General features: G+C 43.3%; 1 protein-coding gene across 3 annotated transcripts in view; it reads right to left on the bottom strand.

Annotated features, from left to right (window-relative positions):
- GALNT17 (polypeptide N-acetylgalactosaminyltransferase 17) overlaps nucleotides 1–25,877 on the bottom strand; it is a 564,093-nt gene that overhangs the window by 19,508 nt on the left and 518,708 nt on the right. For all 3 annotated transcript variants that reach the window (XM_029612687.1, XM_029612688.1, XM_029612689.1), the window contains 3 exons: nucleotides 21,539–21,724; nucleotides 16,028–16,165; nucleotides 8,225–8,320 (listed from right to left, as the gene is read on the bottom strand). In XM_029612687.1, the coding sequence (XP_029468547.1) occupies nucleotides 8,225–8,320; nucleotides 16,028–16,165; nucleotides 21,539–21,724 (420 nt within the window). The remainder of the gene's footprint in view (nucleotides 1–8,224; nucleotides 8,321–16,027; nucleotides 16,166–21,538; nucleotides 21,725–25,877) is intronic.

The raw sequence follows: 25,877 nt of genomic DNA, 5'->3' as shown, positions 1-25,877 counted from the left end.
TTTTATTTTTAATGCTGTAATCTAGCTTCCCATTTTAAATGAAGTCAGGAAAGTCTGAGACCATTGTTTGTTCCATGGTGTATCAGTCAGGCTGAGATGTTGCTATTTGAGAGTGTGGCACTAAAGATACTTGCGCTTTGATTATTATTTGTAGCTGGTTGAACCCATGCAATGGAAGAAAGTTAATTAGGCCCCTCAGAAAGAAGAAATAAAAGTACTGATGACCACCAATTTCTTGAATTTGCTTTCTTAGCTTCCTTTCTGCATGCACGTGCTCAACAACAGCACTAAATTTCTATGCAGCAAGTGTTAATCTGACTGGGGATCATGATCCAAAGCAAAGTCCAAGTCTAGAAAATGCCTGGCTTGGGCTTCTTGATTTTGATTTAGATCCTGTCATCCTCTAAAAACAATCCATAGCTAGCTTCAAATGCATCAAGAGAAAGTTAAATATCTACTGTAATATTTCTGTAGTAAAACTGCCCAGATGGGCCCACCCTGCGATTCAGACCGTGGTGGTATGTGCTGCGGCACACAAGACTTGAGTAAGACTCTTCTTGTCTGATGGGGCCAGTCAAGTTCAAGTGTGCCATGGAGGCAACATGTTTAGAGCTCTGGGTGGGAGGAAAGATGGCAGCTGCTAGGTTGGTGACCCACTGCCGGGTGCGTAGTGCTAGGTCATGCTGTGTGGGATAGAAGTAAGATTAAGGAGGGAAAAAAGAAAGAGAAAATGGGGGGAATGCATGGGCAGGTTTAAACCATTCTAGAACATCCTAAGGTCATTATCTACTTGCTGACGGCTGTCTTTCACTTGTGCATTTTTTCATGGCTCGTCTCAGTTACGGTGCAGACTGTGTAAAAGGGATGGCTAGCTGAAGGCGGCCACTGTAAAGTAAGTGGATGGGACTGCAGGGCTGCATGAATTCCCCAGCTTGCAGTTTGATAAGAAGTTCCTCAAGCTACAGGAAAGCCACATAACAAGGAGGAAATTTGTCAAAATATGAGAACACTTAAACAGGAAGCGCAGGGTGAATTTCTAGTGGGGTTGGGGGGAAAGGTGTGAAAGGTGTTATATCATCATCATCATCTTTCCAGCCATTAGTTCAAGGCATGTCATGTATTTTCAAAATTCTATTTTAATATCACAAACTCTAAAATCAAATGTGCATCCCTAAAAAAGTCATATATGACAGCTTGTTCCATTATGACTGGGCACTAGTTCAATTTAAAAAAAATACTGAAAGCAAAGCTCTGCTTTCTTGTTAGACCAAATTTTCTAGCACAGTTTCTAGGGAGAAGTGTTGATTGCTGGAGACTTTTATCTGTCGGATGTAGACTGGAGAATCCCTTCTGCGGAATCTACCAGAAGTAGAGAGATAGTGGATGCTCTTCAAGGGGCTCTGTTCAAACAAATAGTAATGAAACACACGAGGGTGGGAGTTATACTCGACCTATTGCTCACTAACAGGGATAAAGTCTCTAATGTCAGGGTGGGTGCCCACCTCAGAAGCAGCGATCAGCAAACGGTATGGTTTGAAATCGCAAATAGGATACAGAGAAGTCACATGAAGACCCGAGTGTTGAATTTAAAAAAATGGGAGAGCTGGAACAACAGTGGGACAAACTAAAAGGAGCAATTACAAAAGCAACAAATCTATATGTTAGAAGAGTAAACAAAAGTAAGAGAAATAAGAAACCAATCTGATTCTCAAAGGAAGTGACTGAAAAAATAAAAGCAAAAGGAACAGCGTTCAAGAAATATAAAGGATCACAAAAAGAGGAACACAGGGAAGAATATTTGGAGAAACTGAGTGACACGAAGAAAGTAATCAAGAAAGCAAAAAGTCAGGCGGAAGAAAGGATTGCCAAAGAGGTAAAGCGAGGTGACAAAATATTTTTCAGATACATCAGAGAAAGGTCCAAAGTGGTTTAGTGAAATTGAAAGGTGACAAGGATCAATGTGTGGAGAGAGAAGAAATGGCGGAAATATTAAACAAATACTTCAGTTCGGTGTTCACTAAAGAAAACTGTTACGCGTGCCATCTGCGGCAGACCCGCAGCAGGGATCCTCAGCTTCTTACACAGACTCCAGCCTCTGGTTCCTCCTCTCTAGCGGTGGTGGGCCGCCAGCTCCGACCTTGGGCCGCCCCCTGTGCCTCCGGCTCCGCCATGGTCTTCAGCGTTTCAGGTCAAGATGCTATTGCTCGTCGGGCCTCTCTGCATGGTCCGCGGAGAGACGCCACTACCCATGCCGCGCCCCTCCCTAGGTACGCGCGCATCGCTGATCCTTATGAAGGTCTCACAACGGGAACCTGGCCACGGCCCCAGATAATGAAGTCAAACTCTTCAGTGTATTTAAGCTCAGGCCTCACTCCATAGCGTTGCCTTTGCAAAAGGTTTCCTCACTACTCGAGTACTCGTTGCTGCTAGAGATTAATCTCTACTCTTCACTCCTGATCCTCATTGTTACTGGTTCTTATTCTCTTCGTTCCTGCCCTGCCTATGCTTTGGATTGACTACACGGATTTCGACTTCCCTTTGCCCGGCTATGCTTCAGCCTCTCTCCAGACCCAGACCTCCGCTACGCCTGTCTACGTTTCTGCCTCTCTCCAGACCCAGACCTCCGCTATGCCCGACTACGCTTCTACCTATCTCCAGACCCAGACCTCCGTTACGCCCGACTTCACTTCTACCTATCTCCAGGCCCAGACCTCCGCTATGCCTGAGTCGCTACAGCCTATCTCCAGACATTGACCACTGCTTCGATTGACCAACGCTATTGACTTCTCCATAATCAGACCACTGATTTGATTGACCAATGCTATTGACTTCTCCGTGATCAGATCTCAGCATTGCTTGCCACGACTTCCACATTGTCGCCGGCCCTGATCCAAGCCTGTCATTGACACCTCTCCTAGCCTACTCCCTGGACGTGGACTTATTAGGCTTCGGCCTACCTTTGCTGTAGTGCCCTCAATCAGCCTCTGTTCCACTGGCACCCGAGTTCCAGTACCTTACCCAGTCCAGAGCAGGACTACGCCACCTATCTTATGTCTCTGGGCTGAAGCAACCTCTCTTAACATTCAACCTCGAGGCCCACCTAAGTCCTGCCGGCCCTGGCACCCAAGGGCTCAACCCACGGGGAACGAGGGCTGATATAGGTGAAGCTCCAGTGGCCTCTGTCTATCAGCTCACTCCACCTGCCGATGGTGGGGACCCATTGATCCTCGCCTACGAGTTGCGTCAACCCCACCTCGGCCCCACCTCCAACATAACAAAAACCCCGGAGAAGGGTCGTCGCTAGTTAACAAGACTGTGGATGGGGGTGGAGTAGATGAAACTCCGTTTAGAAAAGAGAACGTATGAGAAGGGCTAGGCAAACTGAAAGGGGAGAATGAGGTTCATCCCAAGATACTGAGGAAGCTCAGAGATATTCAATAGATCTGCTGCATGACCTGTTCAATGGATTCCTGGAAATGGAAGTGATGCTGAGTGATTGGAGAAGTGCGGTAGTGGTCCTGCTTCACAAGAGTGGGAGCAGAGAGAAGGCTGGAAACTACAGGCTGGTTAGCCTCTCCTCGATGGTGGGAAAATTAATGGAGACTCAGCTAAAGGAAAGGATAGTGAACTATCAACAATCCGGTGGGTTGCTCAATCCGAGACACCATGGACTCACCAGGGGAAGGTCCTGTCAGACAAATTTGATTGACATTTTTGATTGGGTGATTAAAGAATTGGATCAAGGAAGAACGCTCAATGTCATCTACTTGGATTTCAGCAAAGCTTTTGATATGGTCCCGCATAGGAGGCTTGTGAATAAAATGAGAAACTTGGGGGTGAGCGCCAAGGTGGTAGCGTGGACTACAAACTGCTTGACAGATAGAAGATAGCATGTGATGGTTAATGGAATCTACTCTGAAGAGAGAATGGTGTTAAGCGGAGTGCCACAAGGATCGGTGTTGGGTCTGGTCCTATTCAATATCTTTGTGAGCGACACTGAAGAAAGGATAGAAGGCAAAGTTAGTCTGTTTGCGGACAACACTAAGATCTGCAACAGAGTGGACATTCCGGAAGGAGTAGAGAGAATGAGGTGTGATTTAAAGAAGCTTGAACTATGGATGAAGATATGGCAGCTGGGATTCAATGCCAAGAAGTGCAGAGTCAGGCATCTGGGGTGTGTGATAATCCAAAAGAGCTGTATGTGATGGGGGGTGAAGGGCTGTTGTGCATGGAGCAAGAAAGGGGTCTTGGGTTTATAGTGTCTAGTGATCTAAAGATGGAGAAGCAATGTGACAAGGCGATAGCTAAAGCCAGAAGAATGCTGGGCTGCATAGAGAGAGGCAAAACCAGTAAGAAAAAGGAGGTGATAATCTCCTTGTACAGGCCCTTGGTGAGGCCTCACCTGGAGTATTGTGCTCAGTTCTGGAGACTGTATCTCAAAAGAGACAGAGACAGGATGGAGGTGGTCTAGAGAAGGGTGACAAAAATGGTGGGGGTCTTATGAAGAGAGACTGAAGGACCTAAATATGTATACCCTGGAGGAGAGGAGGTGTAGGGGGGATATGATACAGACCTTCAGATACCTGAAAGGTTTTAATGATGCACAATCAACAACAAACCTTTTCCGTTGGAAGGAAATCAGTAGAACTAGAGGCCACGTAATGAAACTCCTGGGAGGATAATGCAGAACTAACGTCAGGAAATATTTCTTCATGGAGAGGGTGGTGGATGCCTGGAATGCCCTTCCAGAGGAAGTGGTGAAGACAAAAATGGTGAAAGATTTCAAAGGGGATGGGATAAACACTGTGGATCCCTAAAGGTTAGAGGATGGAAATGAAGAAAAAAGAGTGCATGGGGGTAACTTGCTGGTGTGGCAGTTACTACCTTTAACCAATAATCCTTCATACTTTGATGCAACTCCATTATTGCTCTCTGTTTTTACAGCAGGGGGAAAAGAGAAAAAGGGGAATTAGATTCAGACAGCAGCCAACAAGGACATTGAATTTTACAGCCTAGGAAAACAAATAAGCATGGGGGGAAAACAAATAAGCATGGGAGTAACTTGCTGATGCGGCTGTTACTACCCCCTAACCGATATGCCTGATACTTTTGATGCAATTCCAACACTGCCCTCTGCTTCAACGGCAAGAAGTAACAGGGAATTGGACTCAAACAGCAACCGACAAGGGTCCTGACTTTGACGGTTTAGGATACTAAGGGGTAGATTTTATAAAGTTGCGCACACGCGTACTTTTGTTCACGCACCAGGTGTGAACAAGAGCACGCGGGATTTCAATAGATACGCGCGTAGCCACGCGAATCCATTAAAATCTGGGGTCAGCGTGCGCAAGGCTGCCCAAAATCGGCACGTGCGTGCGCCGAGCCGCGCAGCCTGCCTCCGTTCCCTCCGAGGCCGCTTCGAAATCGGAGCGGCCTCAGAGGGAACTTTCTTTCGGCCTCCCCCCAACTTCCCCTCCCCTTCCCTACCTAACTCACCCCCCTGGCCCTATCTACATCCCCCCCACACTACCTTTGTTGAACAAGTTACGCCTGCTCGAGGCAGGCATAATTTTGCATGCGCCAGGCCGGCTGCCGCGCGCCATGTTCCGGTCCGGAGGATGGTCTGAAGGCCGCGGCCATGCTCCTGGATAACGCGCTGGCCGCGTCACGCCCCCCCCCGACACACCCCCCGATGACGCGCCGGTCGCAACATGCCCCCCGACACGCCCCCCCCCCCCCGGGAAAGCCCCGGGACTTACGCGCGCCGGAAGCCTATGCAAGATAGGCTCAGCGCGCGCAGGGGGGGTTTGATGTAGGTTTTCGGGGGTTACGCGCATAATGTACGCACGTAACCTTCTGAAAATCTACCCCTAAGTATGAGGGTGACCTGTATGGCGCAGCAGATGCTACCATAAGCTTGCTGGGAAGACTGGATGGACCGTTTGGTCCTTTTTTATGTTTCTATGTTTCTGTGTACTGCTGTACTTAAAGTGAATCTTCCTCTAGATGGTGCTGTGTTTTCAGATGTAACACATTAACCAAATTCCCTTCTGTTTGACTAATAGTGATCGCTGGAATTCTGGCAGTCTGATGCACTATTCATTACTGGTGTAATACATCGTTAGGCCAAGTTAACTTGATGATGCATTATTCAAATGATGGAGCCAGCAATATGATTAGTTCTTAGAGCAGATTCAATTTAATTATAATATAAAAAGGGGTCCAACACAATTACCTATTCTAATGAAATAAAATTATTAGCTTTCAAATTAGAACTGGATAAATCTTCTGCAAGAAAGATTGTACAGATATTAAAAAATGTTCAAAAGATATTCAAGAGGCAAACGCCATTGTCAACCATTTCAGTTTTGCTTAGCATGCTTTGGACAAGGTACTGTTCTGGAGCAGTCTGAAGATTTTGTCTTTCCTCGCTCTGTTCAGAGGCATACCTTGAGCTCTACTGCTAGCTAAAGTGACCTTCTGAAGGTTGAACAGTAGAGGTTGTCAAGGAGACTGGGGCAGAGGCGAGGTCTCTGAAGGTTGGGGTCTCCAATGAGCAGGGGGTTATTACTTGGAATCACAGAAATACCTTTTTTGGTGCTTCTGAAGCAAACAGGCAACAGAATGGCTTCAGAGCAGAAAGGTAGAGCAGGAATGTTCCTTTTGGTAGCCAGTCAAGAAGGGTTCACTGATGCTACAGAAGAAAGCTGGTTTTGTGTAGGGAGTGAACAGTTGGATTTCTGATTAAATGCATGGGGAAACGCAGCCCTCATTTTATGTGCTGGCTAAACAGGATACTTTGATTGGAACCATCACACATGCTGTTTTACATGAGCTTTCATGGCCTTTCATCCAGCAATAAGAAGAAACATTTTCTGTGTGAAGGAAGCAGTCTGATGAGTGATGAAAAATGTGTAGAGTAGATAGGGCAATGGTTTTCAACATTTTTGGGGTTAAGGAACTCTCGGGGTGGGGATGGGAAAATCACTCTCAGAATGAAGCACCCTATAAGCAGCCCCATCCGTAATCATTCCCCCCTCAGTGCCCCCCATCAGCCTTGATCATCCACCTCTCAGTGCCTCCCACCTAGCATCAAGCATCTCCCCTCAATGCCTTCCCCCAGTCTCAAGCATCCCACAGTCAGGTTCCACCAGGTTGTCCCCATCCCCAATGTGCTGGTCTTCACCCCCACCCCACCGACAGACAGTCTTGTGAGAACAGCAACAGAAGTTCAAGCACTGCATGACTCAAGCTCGCTGAGAGCTGTGCGGTGTTGGAAGGGAACAACAGGTTCTGGAGACGGGGTCAGGCGTGCCATGAAACGCTTGAGGTAAGCTCAAGGAAGGCTCAAGTTCTGTGGCACCCAGTTTGAAAATCACCGAGATTGCAAGACACTAGCAAACATTGGGAAGGGAATTTTGTTACCTGAAGTACAAACAAAGCAAATTATGGCCAAATATGTTTGTTTTCGGGTTTAAAGAACATGGCATACAGCACCTTGGTAATGGATGGTAGTCCTACATGGGGATGATTCCAAAGTGAATATACTATCTGGGAAGAAGTCTATAATGATTATATGATGCTAACTGTTGGCAGAAAACAAATGGTGGTCTATCACCCAGCTGATGCAGATTAAGGGCACCATAAGGTGGAAGGAGCAGGCAAGACAAATGTGCTTTCTTTAGGCTTAACAGCTAGAATGAAGCAAACCAGCAGTAGTGCAACATTTGGATTCAGTTCAACAAAAGAGGTAGGAAAACACCATTAAGTCCAATTGAAAAAGCATCTGAAAAGAGGAAACAATTTGCTTTTTGCCATTTATCTCCAGAACTGGGGCTAGAAGTCAGCCTTACTGTAAACTCAAAAGTAGAAGCTTTATAGGAAGAAGGCTTTTATACTAAATTACATACAGGAAAGGTGGAAAATGTTGAGAAAGACTAGGAGGAAGATGGAGCTTAGCATGAATCATGTTAATTCACCGCCACTGGGTCTTTCAATTTCCAAATAATTCATCAAGAAGCACCTGGGATCTTCCCCATGATTCCTCTCAACCATATTTGGGGTCTGAAAGTCTTCATAAGTAGGCCTTTTAATTGGTTTTGTCACTTAATCTTATTTCCGACGATGGTGTTGGTTTCTTTTATCAGAAATTTGTTGCGGGTTTGGGCAGAAGGACACATGCTACTTTATTATTACTGGGAAGACAAGGTAATTAGCATCTAACCTGAGGTCCCCATCCATGGCAAGGGTACATTATAGCCGTGTGGTTTTCTTGAGGACCCTGATCAAGGCACACGTCTTTTGCTTTGTTGTTCCGTAGCTGTGGAAACAAATTTGTCACAGAGAATGAACGGCCCTCTTCCATGAATAGTAAATGATGCATTTTAACACTCATAACTTTGGAAATGGTTGATTCTCTTCCATCCTTCTACAACATGAACTGTCCTGTGTCCATACGCCAGGTATTAAGTACGCAGCTGGGCTTCCCAGACCTGTCCTAGTGACCCCTCAAGCCAGCAGGGCTTTTGGGAAACTCACAACGAATATGATGAGGTGGATTTGCATATACTGAGTCTCCAGTGTATGCACATTTAGTGCATTAATATTCATTGTGGATGATTTGGGGGTCACCAAGACAGGTCTGGGAAGCTCTGGTGTAGAGAAAAAGCTTCATGTCTAAACTGAACTGGTATAATTCCAAAATATTGAAAAAAAACACACTCTGTCTTACTTTTGCCCACCTAAAGAATGAAACAATCATTTTAATGGAAGTATTTCTTCATTATTAGTGTTTTGATAAAGATTCGAGTGGACTATCCTGTTTTTGTATGGAATATTGACCAAATGCTTATGAGAATATTAAGCAATGAAGACAAAGTATTTTCCAAGTATATTCTGCACTACAATATAATAAGGACGAAAATTAAAATGTGATTGGGGTTTGGGTTTGGGTTCTTTCCTCCTCTCCCCTCCCAACACACACACGTGCCAGAAAATATCTGACTGATCTTTCCCAATGGACCTGGGGAAAAATTCACATTATCTATCAAGCTTGAAGCAGGCCGAGTCTCCTGACTGAAGTTTGGCATCAAAGTGTTCGCATGCTCCTCTTAATGACCAGTCCCTAAAAAGAGTTTTATGAAATGGCGCTAAGGGGATCCTGCAAAGGGAATCAAATATTAGTCCTCAGGGGAGTTTCATTTCATTAAATAAAAAAAGCCCACAGGAGTGTCCCCGGCCCCTCTCTCCCCTGGACTCTTCTCCCCGGTATGTTATCCCATGTGTGGGTCGGGGTCAGAAGAAATCCCCAGTCCCTTCTGCCCCACTGGTACTGTATTTCAAAATGGTGCCAGCTGTATAGCACAAGGGTGGCAAGTGAGTGGGGATCCCTTCTACCCCCTTTAGACCCACAGATGGGGGTAGGATATGGGAGGGGGAGGGGAGCCTCATGGGCCTGAGGGAATGGTGGTAAGCCTAGGAGTGTGAGTGTGTGTGTGTGTGTGTGTGTGTGGGGTGGGGGGGGGGGGGAGGGTCATGCATTATTTTAAATGTATTTTTATTATGGTGGCTCGTTTTTTTTCCCTGAGGGGCAGGGATGGCAGCCTGCTATCTGAAAAACAACATGAAAAACAAACACAATTGGTTTTTTTTCTTTTGTTTTCAAAACATAATAGGAAATGTTTGTGAGATTTCCTATTTCGTTTCAAATGGATGCACATCCCTATCGATCATTGAATATGGATTCTCTTCCTCTTCTGGGAAATGATGCAGTGGGTAATAGATCTATGGCCCAACCAGGCTGGAGCCGACAATCTTATTTACCCACATTTTCATCAACGTGTCAAGCCCTATCAGCTTTCTAAAAGCAATGCTGGATTTATTATAGGGATATGCATGGGAAAATCTATTTTTTCAGGGTATTTTTTCCATTTAATTTCAATGCTTTAAAAGCCACAAACAGTTTTGATGGTGGTTTTTGTGTCATTTCAGAAGGGAATAAATATATAACAAAACATTTTGTTGTGATTTCCCTGTCATTTAAAAATGACAGCACATCCCTATAATTCTAGTGCAGTGAGTGGTAGATCCCTGCTATATGAACATAAGCTGTGCCATGCTGGTTCAGACCAAAGGCCCATCGAGCCTTTGGTCTGAACCAACAATGGCCAAGCCCAATCCTGGCAGATTCCAAAGAACAGATCCAATTCCTTTGTTGCTGTCTCTCAGGGATATGCAGTGGCTTTTCCCAATCGCAACCTGGCTAAGAAGTGTTTATGGACTTTTCCTCCAGGAACTTGTCCAAACTCCTTTTAAACTCAACTGTGCTCGATACCTTGACCACAGCCTCCGACTACAAATCCCATGGCTTGAATGTGCGTTGAGTGAAAATTACTTTTTCTAATTTGTTATAAATCTGCTGGTTGTTAGTTTCATGGAGTGTCCCTTTAGTCTTAGTGCTCTTTGAAAGGATAAATAACCATTTCCTGTTTCCACTCCACCCCACTCATGATTTTATAAAATCTTCTATCCTATTCGCCCTCAGTCAGCTCTTCTCCAAGCAAAGAACCCTAGCCCCTTCAGCCTTTCTTCATAAAGCAGCTGCTCCATCCCCTTTATCATTCTTTTCTCTGTATCTTTTCTAGTTCCACTATATCTTTCTTGAGAAGTCAACCAGAACTGCACTCCATGTGCATTTGCACCATAGCTCTATATGGCAGCATTATGATATTCAGAGCTTCATTCTCCAGTCCTTTCCAAATACTTTCTTACCCTCTATTTGCTTTTTTGACCACCACTGCACATTGAGTGAGGATTTCAATGTATTGCCCATGACAGTTCCAAGATCCTTTTCCTGGATGGTTACTCCTAATATAGATCCCAGCACTGGATATCTATAGTTTGGATTATTTTTTTTCCTATGTGCATCACTTTGCACTTGTGCTCGTTGCATTTCACCTGTCACTTAGATGCCCAGTCCTCTAGTCTTGCAAGACCTCTCTGCAGTTCCTTACAGTCTGCTCCTGTTTGAAGATTGTGCATTCTGCAAATTTGATCATTTAACTTGTTGCTCCCTTTTCTAGATCATTAATAAAAAAACGGCCTATAAATATTTTAAATAAATGTAACCCGGGCACTTCTTGGGTTAGTAGTAAGCCCTGGGTATTTAGTGTCAGCTAGTCAGAGTAGGATGGATATTGGGTGGTCCATGCAGATGCAGCCCCTCCTTCTGTAGGGTTTGCCATGGCCTGCCCACTTGTAGCGCTGTATAATAGCTCCCCAGCTACAGCTAGGGAGGCGGTCTTTTGGGTTTAGTATGGAGTACAGAAAGTGGACAGGAGTTAGATTTTTGCTCTTTTACAGGCCCAGCCGGTTTCAGCCAGTCAGGCCCTGCTTGGTGGTCCCGGCCAAGCTCAGGAGGGGGTTTTTCTTTCCAGTCCACTCTCTGGCTGGTTTGGGTATTTCCCCTCTGGGTCATTTTTTGGAACTTTTACCCTGTAAGTATTGGGACCTCTCTGCAGCCTGTTCAGCTCCTGGCTCAGGGAACAGGAAACCCTGGGTCTGGGCCTGGGCACTTTAGGGAAGACCTGCCCTCCGTGAGCCTCAGTGAGGAAAGGGGGTGTCAGTGACCCGCTGGGAGCCACCCCAGAGTTGCCCTGAGTTTGATAAACCTAATTTACAGATCCAGGTCAGAAGTTCTGACTGCCCTTCCTTCCAGGGATCCCTCCCATCAGGGACCTGAAAGAAAAGAACGAGGACTGCAACAGTAACCAAGTCTAATCCAACAAACTGTGAGAAAAGGCAAAGCCTAACATCTGGGAAGTTACCCATCCAGTGCCTCCAAACCCTGGGGAGAGAGAGAGAGAAGTTTATATTTCTGTGTAGAGACTGCAACAAAATATCCTGGCCAGTTGGAAGGGACGGTTCTGCCCATCAATAGGACAACCTGACCACCTGGGGACTCTATTTTTCCAAGCCCTGGAGGGTAGGTTTTCTCCTGGCTGGCGTTTTGACCTTCCTGCATGGATCAAGGAGGAAATTGTAACAAGAGAAATCACTGTGCATCAGTAAAGTTTTGTTTGCACACTAATACGGTGACTCCTGTCTTTCTTTGGTACGCCCAGCACACTGTGGGACAGACGTACATTGGTTGTTCCAGGGAAATAATACAAGGAGTCGAGGAAGTCACCCTTAGCACATGGGGCCCCCGGGAGTCACCTCCACTCCCCATTCGACTAGGAACCCAGGCCCTGGCAGGAAGAATCAGTGATTGAGCAAGCCTGGGAAGGTTCCTGTCCCCATGAGAACTACAAATATTTTTATGGCCTCATCGGGAAGCAACCTGCACCCGGAGTTGGGGTTACATAAAGAAATAAATAAACCCTCAGCGATCCTGGCAGGGCTGTTTTAAGTCTCTAGGAGGATGCTGGGCAAACCTCACTAGGATGGGCCCCTTCCCACTCCTTGCCTTATAAAATATTTGCACAATTTATGAATCATGGAGTCAGCCAATCCTTATTAAAACCTAAAGAAGATAATATGGCATGTTAGTTAGCTTTCTTGTTTTATCTTCTCTTCTTTACTTTTTTTTTTTATTCTTTCTTGTTAATGTTTTTTTTTGGGATCAAGCTGGACCCCTCTAAGGCTGTAGGCCGTGCCCAAGTGCCCCATTTTCCCTATGGATAAAACAGCCCTAGTTTCATAGGCGCTAAGTTCGGAAAATGATTGGGGGAGCTGAACTCAAATTTCAGCACTCTCTCCGTGAAAAAAGAAAAGAAAAAAACAAAACCTGATGGGTTATGAGTGTGACTGACTGGCCTGTATTTACATGTCCAGGGAGAAGTAGGTAATATCGACATGGGGAAGGATTATGTGGGTCGAAACAAGGACTAGGGAAGCACTCAAGTCCCACCAGTCATGTTTCCCTCCAACCCCAGCTCCTCCCCACCCACCAGTCTCCTCACCCACCCTCAGCCCATCCACACCATAGTCTGTCCCCACCACTCTCTCTCTCAACCTCCCTTGTCTCTCATACTCTCTTCATTTCTTCCTCCTCTCCCCATTTTATCCTCTTTCCCCCTCCTCTCCTTATTCCCTCTGCACTTTTTTAAAATTCTCCTCCAGCTGCATGGACATACTTTAGCTGTTATATTTGGGGGCTGGGGGCTTCACACCCCTCTGCCTGCTTCTCTCTCTACATCCCCTTAGCCTGCTCTGCTTCCCATTTCCCCCGTGAGCCTGCCCATGTTTGCTCCCTTCCCACTTCCTCTTCCCTTCCCTCCACTCCCCAGCAGGTTCCTCCTCACTCTTCTTGGCGAGCTCCACCCCTCTGCAGGCTTAGTTCAGCCCTTCCTTCATTGCTCCCCAACCCTCACCCTTTTCTCAGCGTGTTAGGCCTCCCTTCATTGGTAGATTCAGCTCACCTCTCAAATTTGTGATTTCCCCCTCTTCCACAGGCTGGGATCACTTCACAGTTTTGGGCTCTCTGGAATACAACCACGTCTCTCTCTTTTTTTTTTCCTGGAACTGCTCCTACCTCCCCATCCCCTGCGGCACTTCTCCCGGCACTCACAGGGTTCCAGCCCAGAGCCAGTCGCAGGTCTGTAGATGACATCGCCCAGTTCCAGGGCCAGAGCTCCACGTAGTGCCTCCCGCCCTCAGCTTGAAAACCCCAGACATATCTGCCCTCCATTCTCCCTCAATTCAATCCCTGACTACAGCCTCTCTCAATAAATGCAGGCACTTCCGGGGGCGGGGGGGGGGGAGCATCACATGCCACCAGAATCTGTTCCAGTAAAATTCCTTATCTACCCCTATGACTGTAGGGCTGGAAGAAAAGAGCAGATACCACCTACCCCCCCTCACCCTTGACCCATCCCAGCTAAAACAGAAATTTACAACCTTGACTCTATCCTCTGTCTGTGCTTGCTCTTGACTTTCTCTTAGTCTCCTCTCTGGCTTCATATTTCTTTTCTTTTCAAATGTATGTTATGGTCTTCCTTATCTCTTTGTCATTTCTGTTATTTTTCTCCATGTGTATTTCTCTTTCTATCAGCTGTCTGTCTCTCCACAGCTCTCACCTCTTCATGCCTCTTCTCTACCCTATAATCCCATCTCTTCTCACAACCCTTCTCTTAGTTTACCTCCTACACAGCTCGTTTCCCAGGTTCTCTTCACCTCTCTCTCCCTCTTCATTCTCTTGGTGTAACCCCAATTCCTCACCCCCAATTCCTCTTCTTATTACACCACATGTTATCTCTTCCAGCTTGTGCCCCTTTCTCTAAGCCCTGTGTCAGCTCCTCTCCCTCAGCTTCTCTGTCAGCCCTTCCTCTCCTAGTCAGAATTCCTTGTTTCAGGTCCTTTCCCAGACCCTCACAGCAATATTCTCCCTCCCAGTCACCTTTTACAACCAATCTCCCCATCTCCCAGCGAGCATTCCCTCTCCTCCTCTCCAAGCAGGGCTTTCGGTTTCTCTCTCCCTCTCTCAGTCCCTTTTTCCCTTTCCCAGTACCTCTATCAGCAGCTCTCCCCATTGCCACTGCTCCTTAAGACAAGACTAAAGCTAAGAAGCCTGTCTGTCCTATTCTGCTGCTGCTCTCTGGGCCCCCTGCAGCCCATTGGCCAGACATTCCGCAGCCATCCAATGGGCTCCAGGGGGAGGCAGAGGCACTTCCTTCCTGCCCTCCCCTGTGGCCCTGCAGCATGGAGCTCTTAGCTCTCAATCCACGGGCGTGCAGGAGCCAATATTGGGGGTGCTCAACTACCACAGCATCCACAGAACTGGCACCTCCACTATTTACATTTCTCTGCTGGGAAAACCGACCATTTAGTCATCCTCTGTTGTTTCTTAGAGAATGTGCTGTTTTGGGGTTCCACCAGTAGAGTGAGTGCAGATGCATCTAGCAGAAGGAGGGGCTACAAGGGTTGGATTCTATGCTTTCTCTGAGTGAGACAGTGGACGCGAGGAACTATACAGAGGAAAAGCTGAAGTTTAACTGACGTACAAAGTGGAGGTTAGAGTGGAAACTCTCAAGGAGAAAGGGAGCCTCAACCTGATTTTTTTTTTTTTTTACTTTGGCTTAGAAGAGAAATTAAACCTTAAGTAAATCCCCAGGGGAGAGGGAGTTGCTCTTCCATAAAAAAAAAAAAAGAGCTGAGAAAGCAGATGGAGGAGGCAAAGCTCGACTTGGAACAGGAAAGTTCAATCCCTGGCCTGTCCCAGTGAGAGAGGAACAGAGGAGGAGACCCACCCCGGGTTCGGGGATACATTTAGTCTGTCTAACTTTCACCCAAAGCCTGAAGGAGAGGGGAAAAAAAGGTGAGCTGTGCAGTTTTATTTTATCAGGATTGTCTGCAAAATTCCCTCCCTCTCCCCTTGTGAGAATGGTCTTTAGAATAAGCTGCATCAAGTATTAAACTTCTCTAGCTCGGGATTAATAAATATCTTGCGCCTTGAATACAGATCACCTGAAGAAACTGGTGGACTCGTCTTTGGAAGGAAGACCAGTGAGAGATGAGCACTGGTAAGGAGTGGGGGTCTTGTTGGTGTGAAGGAATAACTTTCTTTCTCGAGTAATTCCTGGCAATGCTGAACTCTCTCCTTTACATTAGAGGAACAGAAGAAGTGTAGAGACACTGCTCACTCGTAGTTTTCCTTGCCACTTTCCCGGGTCTTACTTTGGCACGTGAACTGACGTAGATTATGCTAAGGAGTATGCCATTCAACAGAGAGGCCATGAGGTACAGAACCCCAGGAGGAGAGCAGCAGGTTGCATGAGAAACATTTTTGGAAAAAGACCATTTCCCATGGTGATCCTTTTTTTAATTAAATACTATTAATAGTCAACCCTGTCCCCTATCTTCTTCCCCCTTTTCAAAATACAAATCTAAGTCAGTTATTTCATGTCCATGTGCGGAAATTGCTGCATGAAAACATCCCTTTCAAAAAACAAAATTTATGACTACTTACACAGTTTCTTTACTGCCTAAAGTTTAATCCAAGAACATATTTTTTTGAAACTTGAATTACCTCCCCGTATGCGATGGTGTTGTTGTACCTCCTCATCTCCGGGTACACATGGTCCAGATACCACTGAAAATTTTTACACTTCAAATTTTTCCTTAGTGATTTCCTTTCAGAGACATCACCGATATCGATGCCTGGGTTCTGTTAAAAACAACGCAATAAACTTGAGTAATCATTGCATTATTTAAAAATTGTCTTTCTGTAGTTTAAAGTTGCATTTTTTTTTTGGCAAAATGTGTACTAAACTATCAAAACATTTATATAGTGTTAGTTTACTTTACAATTAGAAGCTATACTTAAACATTTTCTACAATATAGCATTAATATACGTTAAACATGTATACATGCAAACCGATTCAGGGAGGCGGATCATTCTTGTGGTTAAAGCACTGAACTATAATTCATGAGAAATTATGGGACACGAGTTCAAGTCTCCCCTCTGCTCCTGACTCAGTAACCTAGAGCAAGTTACTTGATCTCCCTGTGCCTCTGGGACCTAAATGATAACAAGTTGTTTGCTCTAATTTGGATTCCCAGGTAGCCAATTAAAAAAACCCAAACAAAATATTTCACTGTATTTTGAGACGTGGCTGCTCTGGAATAATGTTACTTACCATGTCCAGCTGTAGCTGTTCCCTATGAGAACAATAGCTTCCATTTTACTCAATATGATATTTAATGTCACACCATATGATGCATACCAAAAAAGGAGACTAAAACACCTGCCAACAATATCAACCAATTGTATAGTCCAAAAATGGCAGGTAACAAGAAGTAGATCTGAGAAAACTGGGGGTATCAGCCAAAATAGACTGATTAGTTAAGAATTAATAGTTTCTATAATCATTTAGCCCATAAAAACATTAAAAATTCTTTTGAAAACATTATTCATAATTAAATTCCTCTGAGAAAAATGTTATCAGAAAAATATAAAGAAAACAAAAATGGTTCAGGTAAAAATTTATCCAGAAAAAGCAATCTCATACAACAGTGCCAACTTGATCCATTTCTCTAGCTCAGTAAAGTTTTACTACTGAGGACATGTGGGAGTTCCTGTGTGCATGCTGCCTCATTAACCCATCAGTCGACTGTAGAACTTAGATTTAACTGGGTAGTCAGTTCTCCAGAGAGGTGGGCAGGTATTAAACATAGCTAATTCATCCTGCTGTCTAAAGAGAACCCCTTTACAGTAAGCAAACTTACTTTTTCCATTGACAAGTAGAGCTGAATTAGCTACGACATATGGGGAGTCCCAAGCTGAGGGATGCATTTATTTATTTAGGATTTTTATATACCGACATTCTCGATACAAATATCAAATCAGGTCGGTTTCCATAAAACAAAACTGTTGCGGTTAAGGCGTTACAATAAACAGATTTTCTGAACATAAGAACATAAACATCAGTTACAATAAAAACATAAGTTACAATAAACAGATTTTCTGAACATGAGAACATAAATATTAAATATTAAATAGACAACAATAACTCGTCAAATAACGTGCATAAATGTATAAAATAGCTAGGAGTAGATGGTGAGCTAAATTGGGATATACAGGTAACAGTGAACAATGTTGCTGGGCATAAATATGAGTAATGCATGAGCTAAAGAACTAATGCATCAACAAGGGAGTCTTTCAAAACAAGTGTGCTGTCTAGATAAGGCATAATCGGGCCTTGAGGGGATATGGGTGGTCATGGAACTTATAGTGGCCTATTTTGCTCTTTGACCCTTGTCGGAGTATTCCTGCGATTCCGGATGCATGGCAGAACACTTACTGAAAAAGCAACCTGGACTGCCTTCTTAGCAAGTGGACTACTGCACAAAACTGCTTGCCCAAAGTTACTGCTGCTTCTTGAGGGATTGTCCAGACCATAATGAGATGTGACGGTGTGAAGTGACAACCAGGTTGCCACTCTGCAGATGTCTTCAATGGATATGGCTGTTAGGTGAGCCACTGAAGTAGCCATGGCTCTTACTTGATGAGCCAAAGTCTGTGATATGGAGGCCAGCCACAGCTTAGCAATGTGTAATACTGTCTGCTAGCCATGGTTGAAATCTCATCAGATAATAGGCCTTTTGCAGTATAGCAAATGGAGGGCCTTCTTCCTTTGGAAAGAATGAGTGCAGAACAATGGCTTGATTCAAATTTAATGCAGAAACGTGGGGTGCATGTGGAGGACCATCCTGTTGTGGAAAAACTGTAGTGTGGGGAATAATGAACCAATGCTTAAAGCTTGCCGACTCTTTTAGCTTAAGTAATGGTGACTTTGAATACCACTTTCCAGGTAAGAAACGTTAAGGAAGAAGACTCTAATAGCTGGCTCGTAGGGAGGCTTCATCAGTTGTGTTAAGATGATATTGAGATCTGGAGGTCTTGTACGCCACATACTCTTCATGAATTTTGATACCATAGGATGGATGAAGATTGGCTTTTCATCTACTTGAGGGCAGTAAGCAGTAATGACATTGAGATGCACTTTGACCAATGATGTCCTGAGGCCCAAAATAGGAGAGGGAGAACAAATACTGAAGCAGATCTTATAGAGAACAGGTGAACGGATTCAGGGAGCCTGCCTGACACTAAGATGAAAAATGCTTCTATTTATAACTGAATATGGCTTCTTGGTTGAAATCATAATGTTCTCAACTTCCTTAGATAGTTACAATGAGGAACTCAACATCCATGCCATTAAATTGAGGGAGGGGAGGCTTGGATTACATAAATGATCCTCCTCTTGAGTTAGTAGAGCTGGATTGGATCCAGGAGGGGGAGTTGGCAGTCAGTGGGCAGAGTGACAACTTGATGAGGTAAGAGAACCACATTTGCCTGGACAAATTGGAGCAGTTGCGATAAGGCATGCTCAGTCTTTCTGCATGTTGTTGTCACCAACAGAATCGGAGGAAAGGCATACCGCAGATCTGCAACCCATTCGAGCAAAAAAGCAACCAAGCAGATCTGAACATGCTCTAAATAATGGAGCAAATGTTTCTGACATGAACAGGTCAATGAATGGCAATCCCAAGCGTCAAATAGCCTGTTTGTCACACCTTGGTCCAGGGATCATTCATGGGGACAAAAACCCTGCTGAGGTGATCCAATAGTATGTTGGGGATCCTGAGAAGTAAGTTGCTTGGAGGAAAGTTTTCTGAGAGCTTTCTATAGATTCCTGACAGAGGGGCCAGGACCTGTGCCTCCTTATTTGTTCATGTAGAACATTGCCAATCAGTTGTCAGTTTGGATCAGAATTCTCTTTCCCTGAAGGAGATGGGAGAAAACTCTTTAATGCATATCGAATGCCTCATAGCTCCAAATGGTTTATTTGGAATAGGTGTTCCACTCCTGACCAAATTCCAATTCAAAAGATTCCCATACCAAAATATTTGGACTACTTTGGATTATAGAAATACCTTCTGAAACAGCAGTGATCCCATCCATCAGATCCTTTGGGATTTACAAATGAGAATGTAGGAAAACCCGGCCTGCTGCCCTTTTGGTAGTCAGGAAATTGGACCTTAAATACAGAGTTCTACAGTCTTCTGTCAGTGGTAGTGGAGTCAGCTTTAAAACAAGCTGAAAAGACCCAAATTGTTTTTCCAACCCCCACCTCCTGGTTAAGGACCTCAAGTTGTTGCACAATTTCAGGAAGAAGATCTTCCAGAGTTCGATGCTCAATGCCCACATAATGGCTCATCAACTCTATGTGGTACAATACTGACACAACTGCAATACAGAGCAGGGCAAACACCCAAATATATATAAGTTAGGGGGTGTCGCAGTAAATGAACATCCACTGGACAAAGGTTCAATTCAAGAAAGGGATTTATTCAAAAGTGCGCAGAAAGTGTCACATCATAGTGGAAAAATGGAATCTTAAGGTTGGCAGTTTATGTAAGCAAAAGTGCAAACCCCCGATCCCCAACATGAACCATGTTTCATCACAGGGCTGTCTCAAGAGGGTGGGGCGACCAAATATGTGATCACATTTGAGAGTCTGGCCTTTAAAATGGCTTTAGAAAGGCTTTCGGATCAGCCGCACATTTTTATTTCAGTATCCCGGGCGAATGACTAATTGCCTCATCAACATGCATTTGCATGTGATGAGCACTATTAGTTTGGGGGGTGGGGGGGGTTGGACGCATGTTTTTGATGCTCTAAACCCCTTACTGTATAAGGAGTGGTGGACGCATGTCAAATGCAGGTCCACCTGCGGGTAAAACAGTGTGCTCAACTGAGCACACTTTACAGTATCAGTCTGTGTTAATAAATAGTTACTGAATTAACTCTGAACCTGTCCAGTAAGACAGTGAAGGATCCTGCTGCTAGCTGCAGGCCTACATTTTCTGCCTTTGTCTGCCTATTACAGTACTAGGCTAACACTTAACCCACATACAACTGCACTGCACACAAAAACTTTTCACATCTGACAAGCCATGGCAGCTCTTTTTTGGTAATAAAGGAAAAAGGACTTGATGAAATATTTTGGATACTGGATCCAAAAGGCACATTTTTTCACAATTCCTCATGGGATGTGTAGGCGTATTAATGATTGCAAGAGAACTTCAGGATTGAAATGGTGTCGGTGGAATATCATCAACTGTTGCAGTCAAACAGAACAGCTGGGGAAATGCACATCCATGCACACACATTAAAGGATATTCTTTAAAGCTGACTGCAACCATTTCACATTTCGTTTGCATGGGAGGTTGTGTAAAACAAAAATGTAATTGAGGCAAGAAAATATCTGTACATAAATGCCGCCATTACACGCTGCTGTGTTGTACAGGTAGTTGCTTTTTTAGTTTATATCCCAGTCTTCTGCAGTGTTCATTAAGCACAGCTGGAGAAGCAATTTGACATTGGAAGGCCTATAATGATCTCCTAATGGGAGTTTTCCCCTGCGCTTTACTGGCATGAGCGTTTAATGTGCTACTGTGAACCAAGGGGTACGGTAAACAAGCAACGCCTCTGGAGATGATTTGGCATACTGTAGTTGTACAGCAGAGATAGTCAAAAGACAGGAGGAATGTAAATATGCTTTTAATTTATCTCCACTATAATGTATCTGCTGACAGAATTTGAGGCCTTCATGAGTGGACTAAAACAAACTATTATATAATGGACTACTCTAAAAAAAAATGAGTTGGTATTCTTTTTATTTTGGGTACCCACCAAAGGGCAAGTGGAAAAAGTTGTCAATAGTTAGATGGATTACAGACATCTGTGCACCTATTTCTGCTATGTCCATCCGGTAGATTCTTCTGCTTATAAATGCATGTAGCATCAGGACAATTAAATGTTCTCAGTACAAAAAAACCTGTCAAATTATATTAATCATTCCTGTGACTGGGTCTTTATAATCTTTGTTTTAGAAAAAGAGCTGTCCAGTGCTATAGTGCAATGAATTCTTTCATTGCTATTGAACAACGTGAAGGCAAACTACACGAGAGAACGTGGACATAGTCAGTCGGTCTGATCATGAATGCTTTAGTTTATGACCGAGGATACTGTACCTCGAGTGGCAAGTTCCAAGCAATATAAACATGCGATTTGTAATCATCCATCCAGACCTCAGCAACGCGTAAAGCATTCCTCTTTGTGTAGAAGCCAATGTTGTTGTTGTAAGGCTTCTTCTTGCGTTCGATATGCGCGACTCTGGAACAAGGCAGAACCTCCATGCTTCCACCACACAGCCACACCTAGGGCAAAACAGACCAACAGCATTCAGGGACATAAGACCAAGATTATTTTAGAAGATGGAGCCAACTAGAGACAACTGATATCCAATTACTTTGTTACCATGGACCAAATCTATTCTTCCTCTGAATAAGGAGGGCACATGGATCTTATGCTGGTAAGTACAGAAGATGAATCTACATTAAGCAAAAAAAAATAAAATAAAGAAAGAAAAGTTTATTTACTTATTTTTACAGAAAAGTTGCTGAGAGATGATTTGCACACCATATGGAACCAACCAGGGTTGGTGTAGCTTCCACTATTTTAGAGGGTCATTTATCAGCAAATTTGAATCTGTAGCACAGTGGGAATACGAAAACTGCTGAAATGTTCCAATTTTTCAGTGCAATAGATGGCTAAAACTGAACAATATATATAACCAATTACTTAAAGTACAGTTGAAGTCACTGAAGTGGGATGTTAGTGAGAGAGATAAATTGGGTGTTTGGAACACATCCTGGGAAAATCAATTAACTCTGCTCACTGAATGCAATAATATTAAACCGTTCTTAATAAAATGGATATCTTCATGAGGCAAAACTGGCACTGCCATGGAAATATCTCCCAGAATAGACATTCATTATATATGGAGTACAGACAATATCTCTTGTTGCATTTTTTGGATCAAAATATTTGTTTTGAGGTATCTGTGAGAACATTAATGCAATACTGTAAAATAATCAAACTGTCTTTGAGTGGCCAGGTATGGTGCATGAATGTCAAACTCAAGTAGGCACCATATTTTGCACCTTTCTTATCGCCATGCATATCTCTATTGTAAATAGACCATAAAGTATCTTTCAATAATACATACTCTTTAACAATAATGCACAGCATTATCAAAAGTGTCAAGGAGAGTAGAACCTAGTGTGAATACATATGCTTCATGAATATTAAGCAAGAACAAAAGTGTTTTGTTTTTTTTTGTATTTCAGACAGGTAAAGTGTATAGTAGAGACAAAGTGTATACTGCATGTTTCATAAAGACTATGCGCATCTGTTTATATCACATCTGCTCTTATATAATTTTGATTAATACTTTTTATTTACACAGGTTGTGAAGCAGATGAAAAGACTAGAGTGATGAATTCATTAAAATAACCTTGGCTGCCCAGCAGTTTTTCATTACAAGTTTTTCCTCTATCAGTATGTTATGAAATTCCCATTGCACATAAAAATGGAATTCACAGTTCAAGAAGCCATCAAATAAGATTTTCAACCATATTGCTTCATGCTGTTTAAGCTGAGGGACTGCTTAAGAAGGACAGGATGTTCCAGACTACATCAGCTATAGTTTTGACAAAGTATGCAAGAATAAGAATAGACCTATCTCCTCTTTCCCTGGTACAGTCTACCTATTCCATATTGTAAAATAAGTACAAATCTGCAGGGTAAAGAAATGAGTCATTGACTGCAGAATGTGATTGCCCATCGGAATCTTGAGCATAATATTTTACATTATTTTAGCCCAGGGTAGTACATTAAGGCAATCGACCATGCTTGCCAGCACCATATTTACAATAAAGATGGCTGCCCTGCACTAAAGTGTAACTCCAATATGATTTGCTCTTAATACAATATAGACTTCCATAAGGGTAGAATGCAAGAACCGTAGGTATTCTATCTCCAATAATCTAAAGTTAAGCAAAGCAGTCATAGCTTAGATCCTGTTCTAGCTTTCTGAAAATACTGTTTCTTAGGTATGTGTTCCCCGAACTTCCTTATAACTGAATTACAGAGACCTTTGGGAACCAGTTTGCTGAAATAAGTTGATGATACTGAGACATTCTATCCAAGACCAAAGTGGTAACTACAGCTCTGTAATTAAGTTACAGGGATGCTTGTGGAATCTTATTCTACAAGTACACAATATAGCTGTCTTAAGTCTGTTTAGTTTAATTAAAATAAAAGAAATAGTTTCCTCATTGGTAGTCCTATCAGAATAGTCCTGTTATCCTTTACAAGATGTTTTTTATATTTAATTAACACTATAAACCACTGGCATCCATACTGTGGGATGAAACGTTCTAGCAAACTGCATGAACCTTACATATGTATAACCCAAAAATAAAATATTTGTGCAAATACATTTTGCAAATCGAGTTTTTGCTCTGGGGTTTTTTTTTTTATTGGAAATCCTTACATATGTATCACATGATGAACCTCCATTAGGGATTTCGAACCAGGGATCAAAGATAACATGGTTTCAATCTACAGTATTAAAACCATGAAAATGTCTCTTCATGTGCTGGATTTAAATATTTCAAGACTTTGTTATAGGTGTTCTTGGTAATCATGATAGGTGTGATCTGAAATGTGCAAGATAAATAAGGGATGAGTTTTGTACCCAAGGATATGGGCAAAGTGAGTTGCCCAAGGTCATAAGGTCAGAAGAAGAGAATATCCTCTTACAAATGCCACAGGATTCATAATTGGTGCTAAGAAAGATTTTAAATTAATAAAAGCCATATAAACTAACACTGTCATATAGCCCTACTTGACATGTTTCAGATGAGTGTCTATACTTATCATGGGAAAATGGAACATTGGTGCTAGCTGATCAATGACAAGACTCAACAAATGGTTGCCAACTGCAGGGGCCTGCTAAATAACTCGCTGCCAATGGAATGCTTTAAACAATTTCTTTTCTCAAATATTCCAACTGTTTTAAAAAATGACTTAACAACTAGGACAGATCCAAGATGGCGGCACGCTAGGAGCTGGTGCTGAGGTGCTCCTGTTTTTCCTCGTGAAAAAATTGCCTTAAATCTTCTAATATGCCACTTAAGAGGAAGGGTAAAGTCAGGGTTTACCCCTTGACACCCCCACCATTATCGGTACTTCAACAGGAGATTACCTGGTTCCTTACCTCCACAACCACAGAAGTTCCAGGAGTCGAGGAGCCCTTGGAGCCGGGCTTGCAGAGAGAGGATCCCGTTCCGGAGGAGACTAGCCTGAGCCCAGAACTAAGAACAGCACCAAAACAAGGAACGAGGCTGGTGTTCCAACTCCTTCCAGGTCGTAGGTAGAGTCGCCAACACTGACCACAGCTTTTCAAGCTCTTTTAACTAATTTGGTCGCACCAGGAGAAGTGAGTCTCAACGCGGAAACATCTAAGTGCGGACAGGGAGAAGGGGCTGTTGAGGTAAGTCCTGTGGATATTTTCCTGCCTTTACCACAAGAAACTGCCCCAACTTTAAAACCCCTGAAAATCCCAGACCGCCCTGAGACTGTGACTATGGTTGCTTTGTGGGAATTGATGGTGGGGGTGGCAGCTGCAGTTAACCAACTGAGCGAAAAAGTGGAGTTGCTGGCATCTCAAGGCTCCAAAAATTCGTTTGAATTGCAGAAAACATTTGATCAAGTTTCAAAGAAAGTTGTGAAACTGGAGGAAAAGGAGCAAGAAAATCTTAAGTTTAAGGCTGCAGTGGTTAAAGACAATCAACTTATTGCAAGGAGAGTGGAAGCATTAGAAAATGCCTCTAGACATTTAAACATAAGAATATTAAATTTTCCTCGAGTTCTGGGTGAAAACCCATACATTTCTTTAAAGGGATTTATGAAGGAAGTTCTTTGTTTTGAGGAAGAAAATTTACCTGCTATAAATAAATGTTTCTTTTTGCCTAAAGTAATTTCGACAGTAAATAGAGTAAATATTCAAGAGAATTTTTCTGAATTTTTGGAAAACTCAGCTACAGAAGTAATTGATAGGGCTACGTTGTTAGTCTCATTGATATCATTGTTGGATGTGCAATTAATAATGAAAAATTACTTTAGGAAGTTTCCTACTGTTTTCTATAATGAGAATGTTAAAATATTTCCTGATTTGTCTCCTATCACCCAGGAAAGGCGTAGGGAATTTTTGACCCTTCGCCAACAAGCTATTACTTTAGGGTATACTTTTAAATTAAAGTTTCCCAGTAAATGTATTTTAAAAAAGGGAGCTGAGGTCAATATATTTTTCACTTTTCAGCAATTAAAAAGTTTTCTTACAAATAAAATCCCTCTCACATCTACTCCCACTAATATGTAAAGAGAAGTGGTTGTTAGTTGCCGACCTTATTGTTAGAAATGTATTTCTTAATAATCTCTCTATAATATCGGATCTCAGAAACT

This window comes from Rhinatrema bivittatum, chromosome 8 (genome assembly GCF_901001135.1).
Source record: "Rhinatrema bivittatum chromosome 8, aRhiBiv1.1, whole genome shotgun sequence".
Classification (NCBI taxonomy): Eukaryota; Metazoa; Chordata; class Amphibia; order Gymnophiona; family Rhinatrematidae; genus Rhinatrema; species Rhinatrema bivittatum.
The sequence above is the reverse complement of the archived record's forward strand: the minus strand, read 5'-3'. Positions and strand labels throughout refer to the sequence as shown.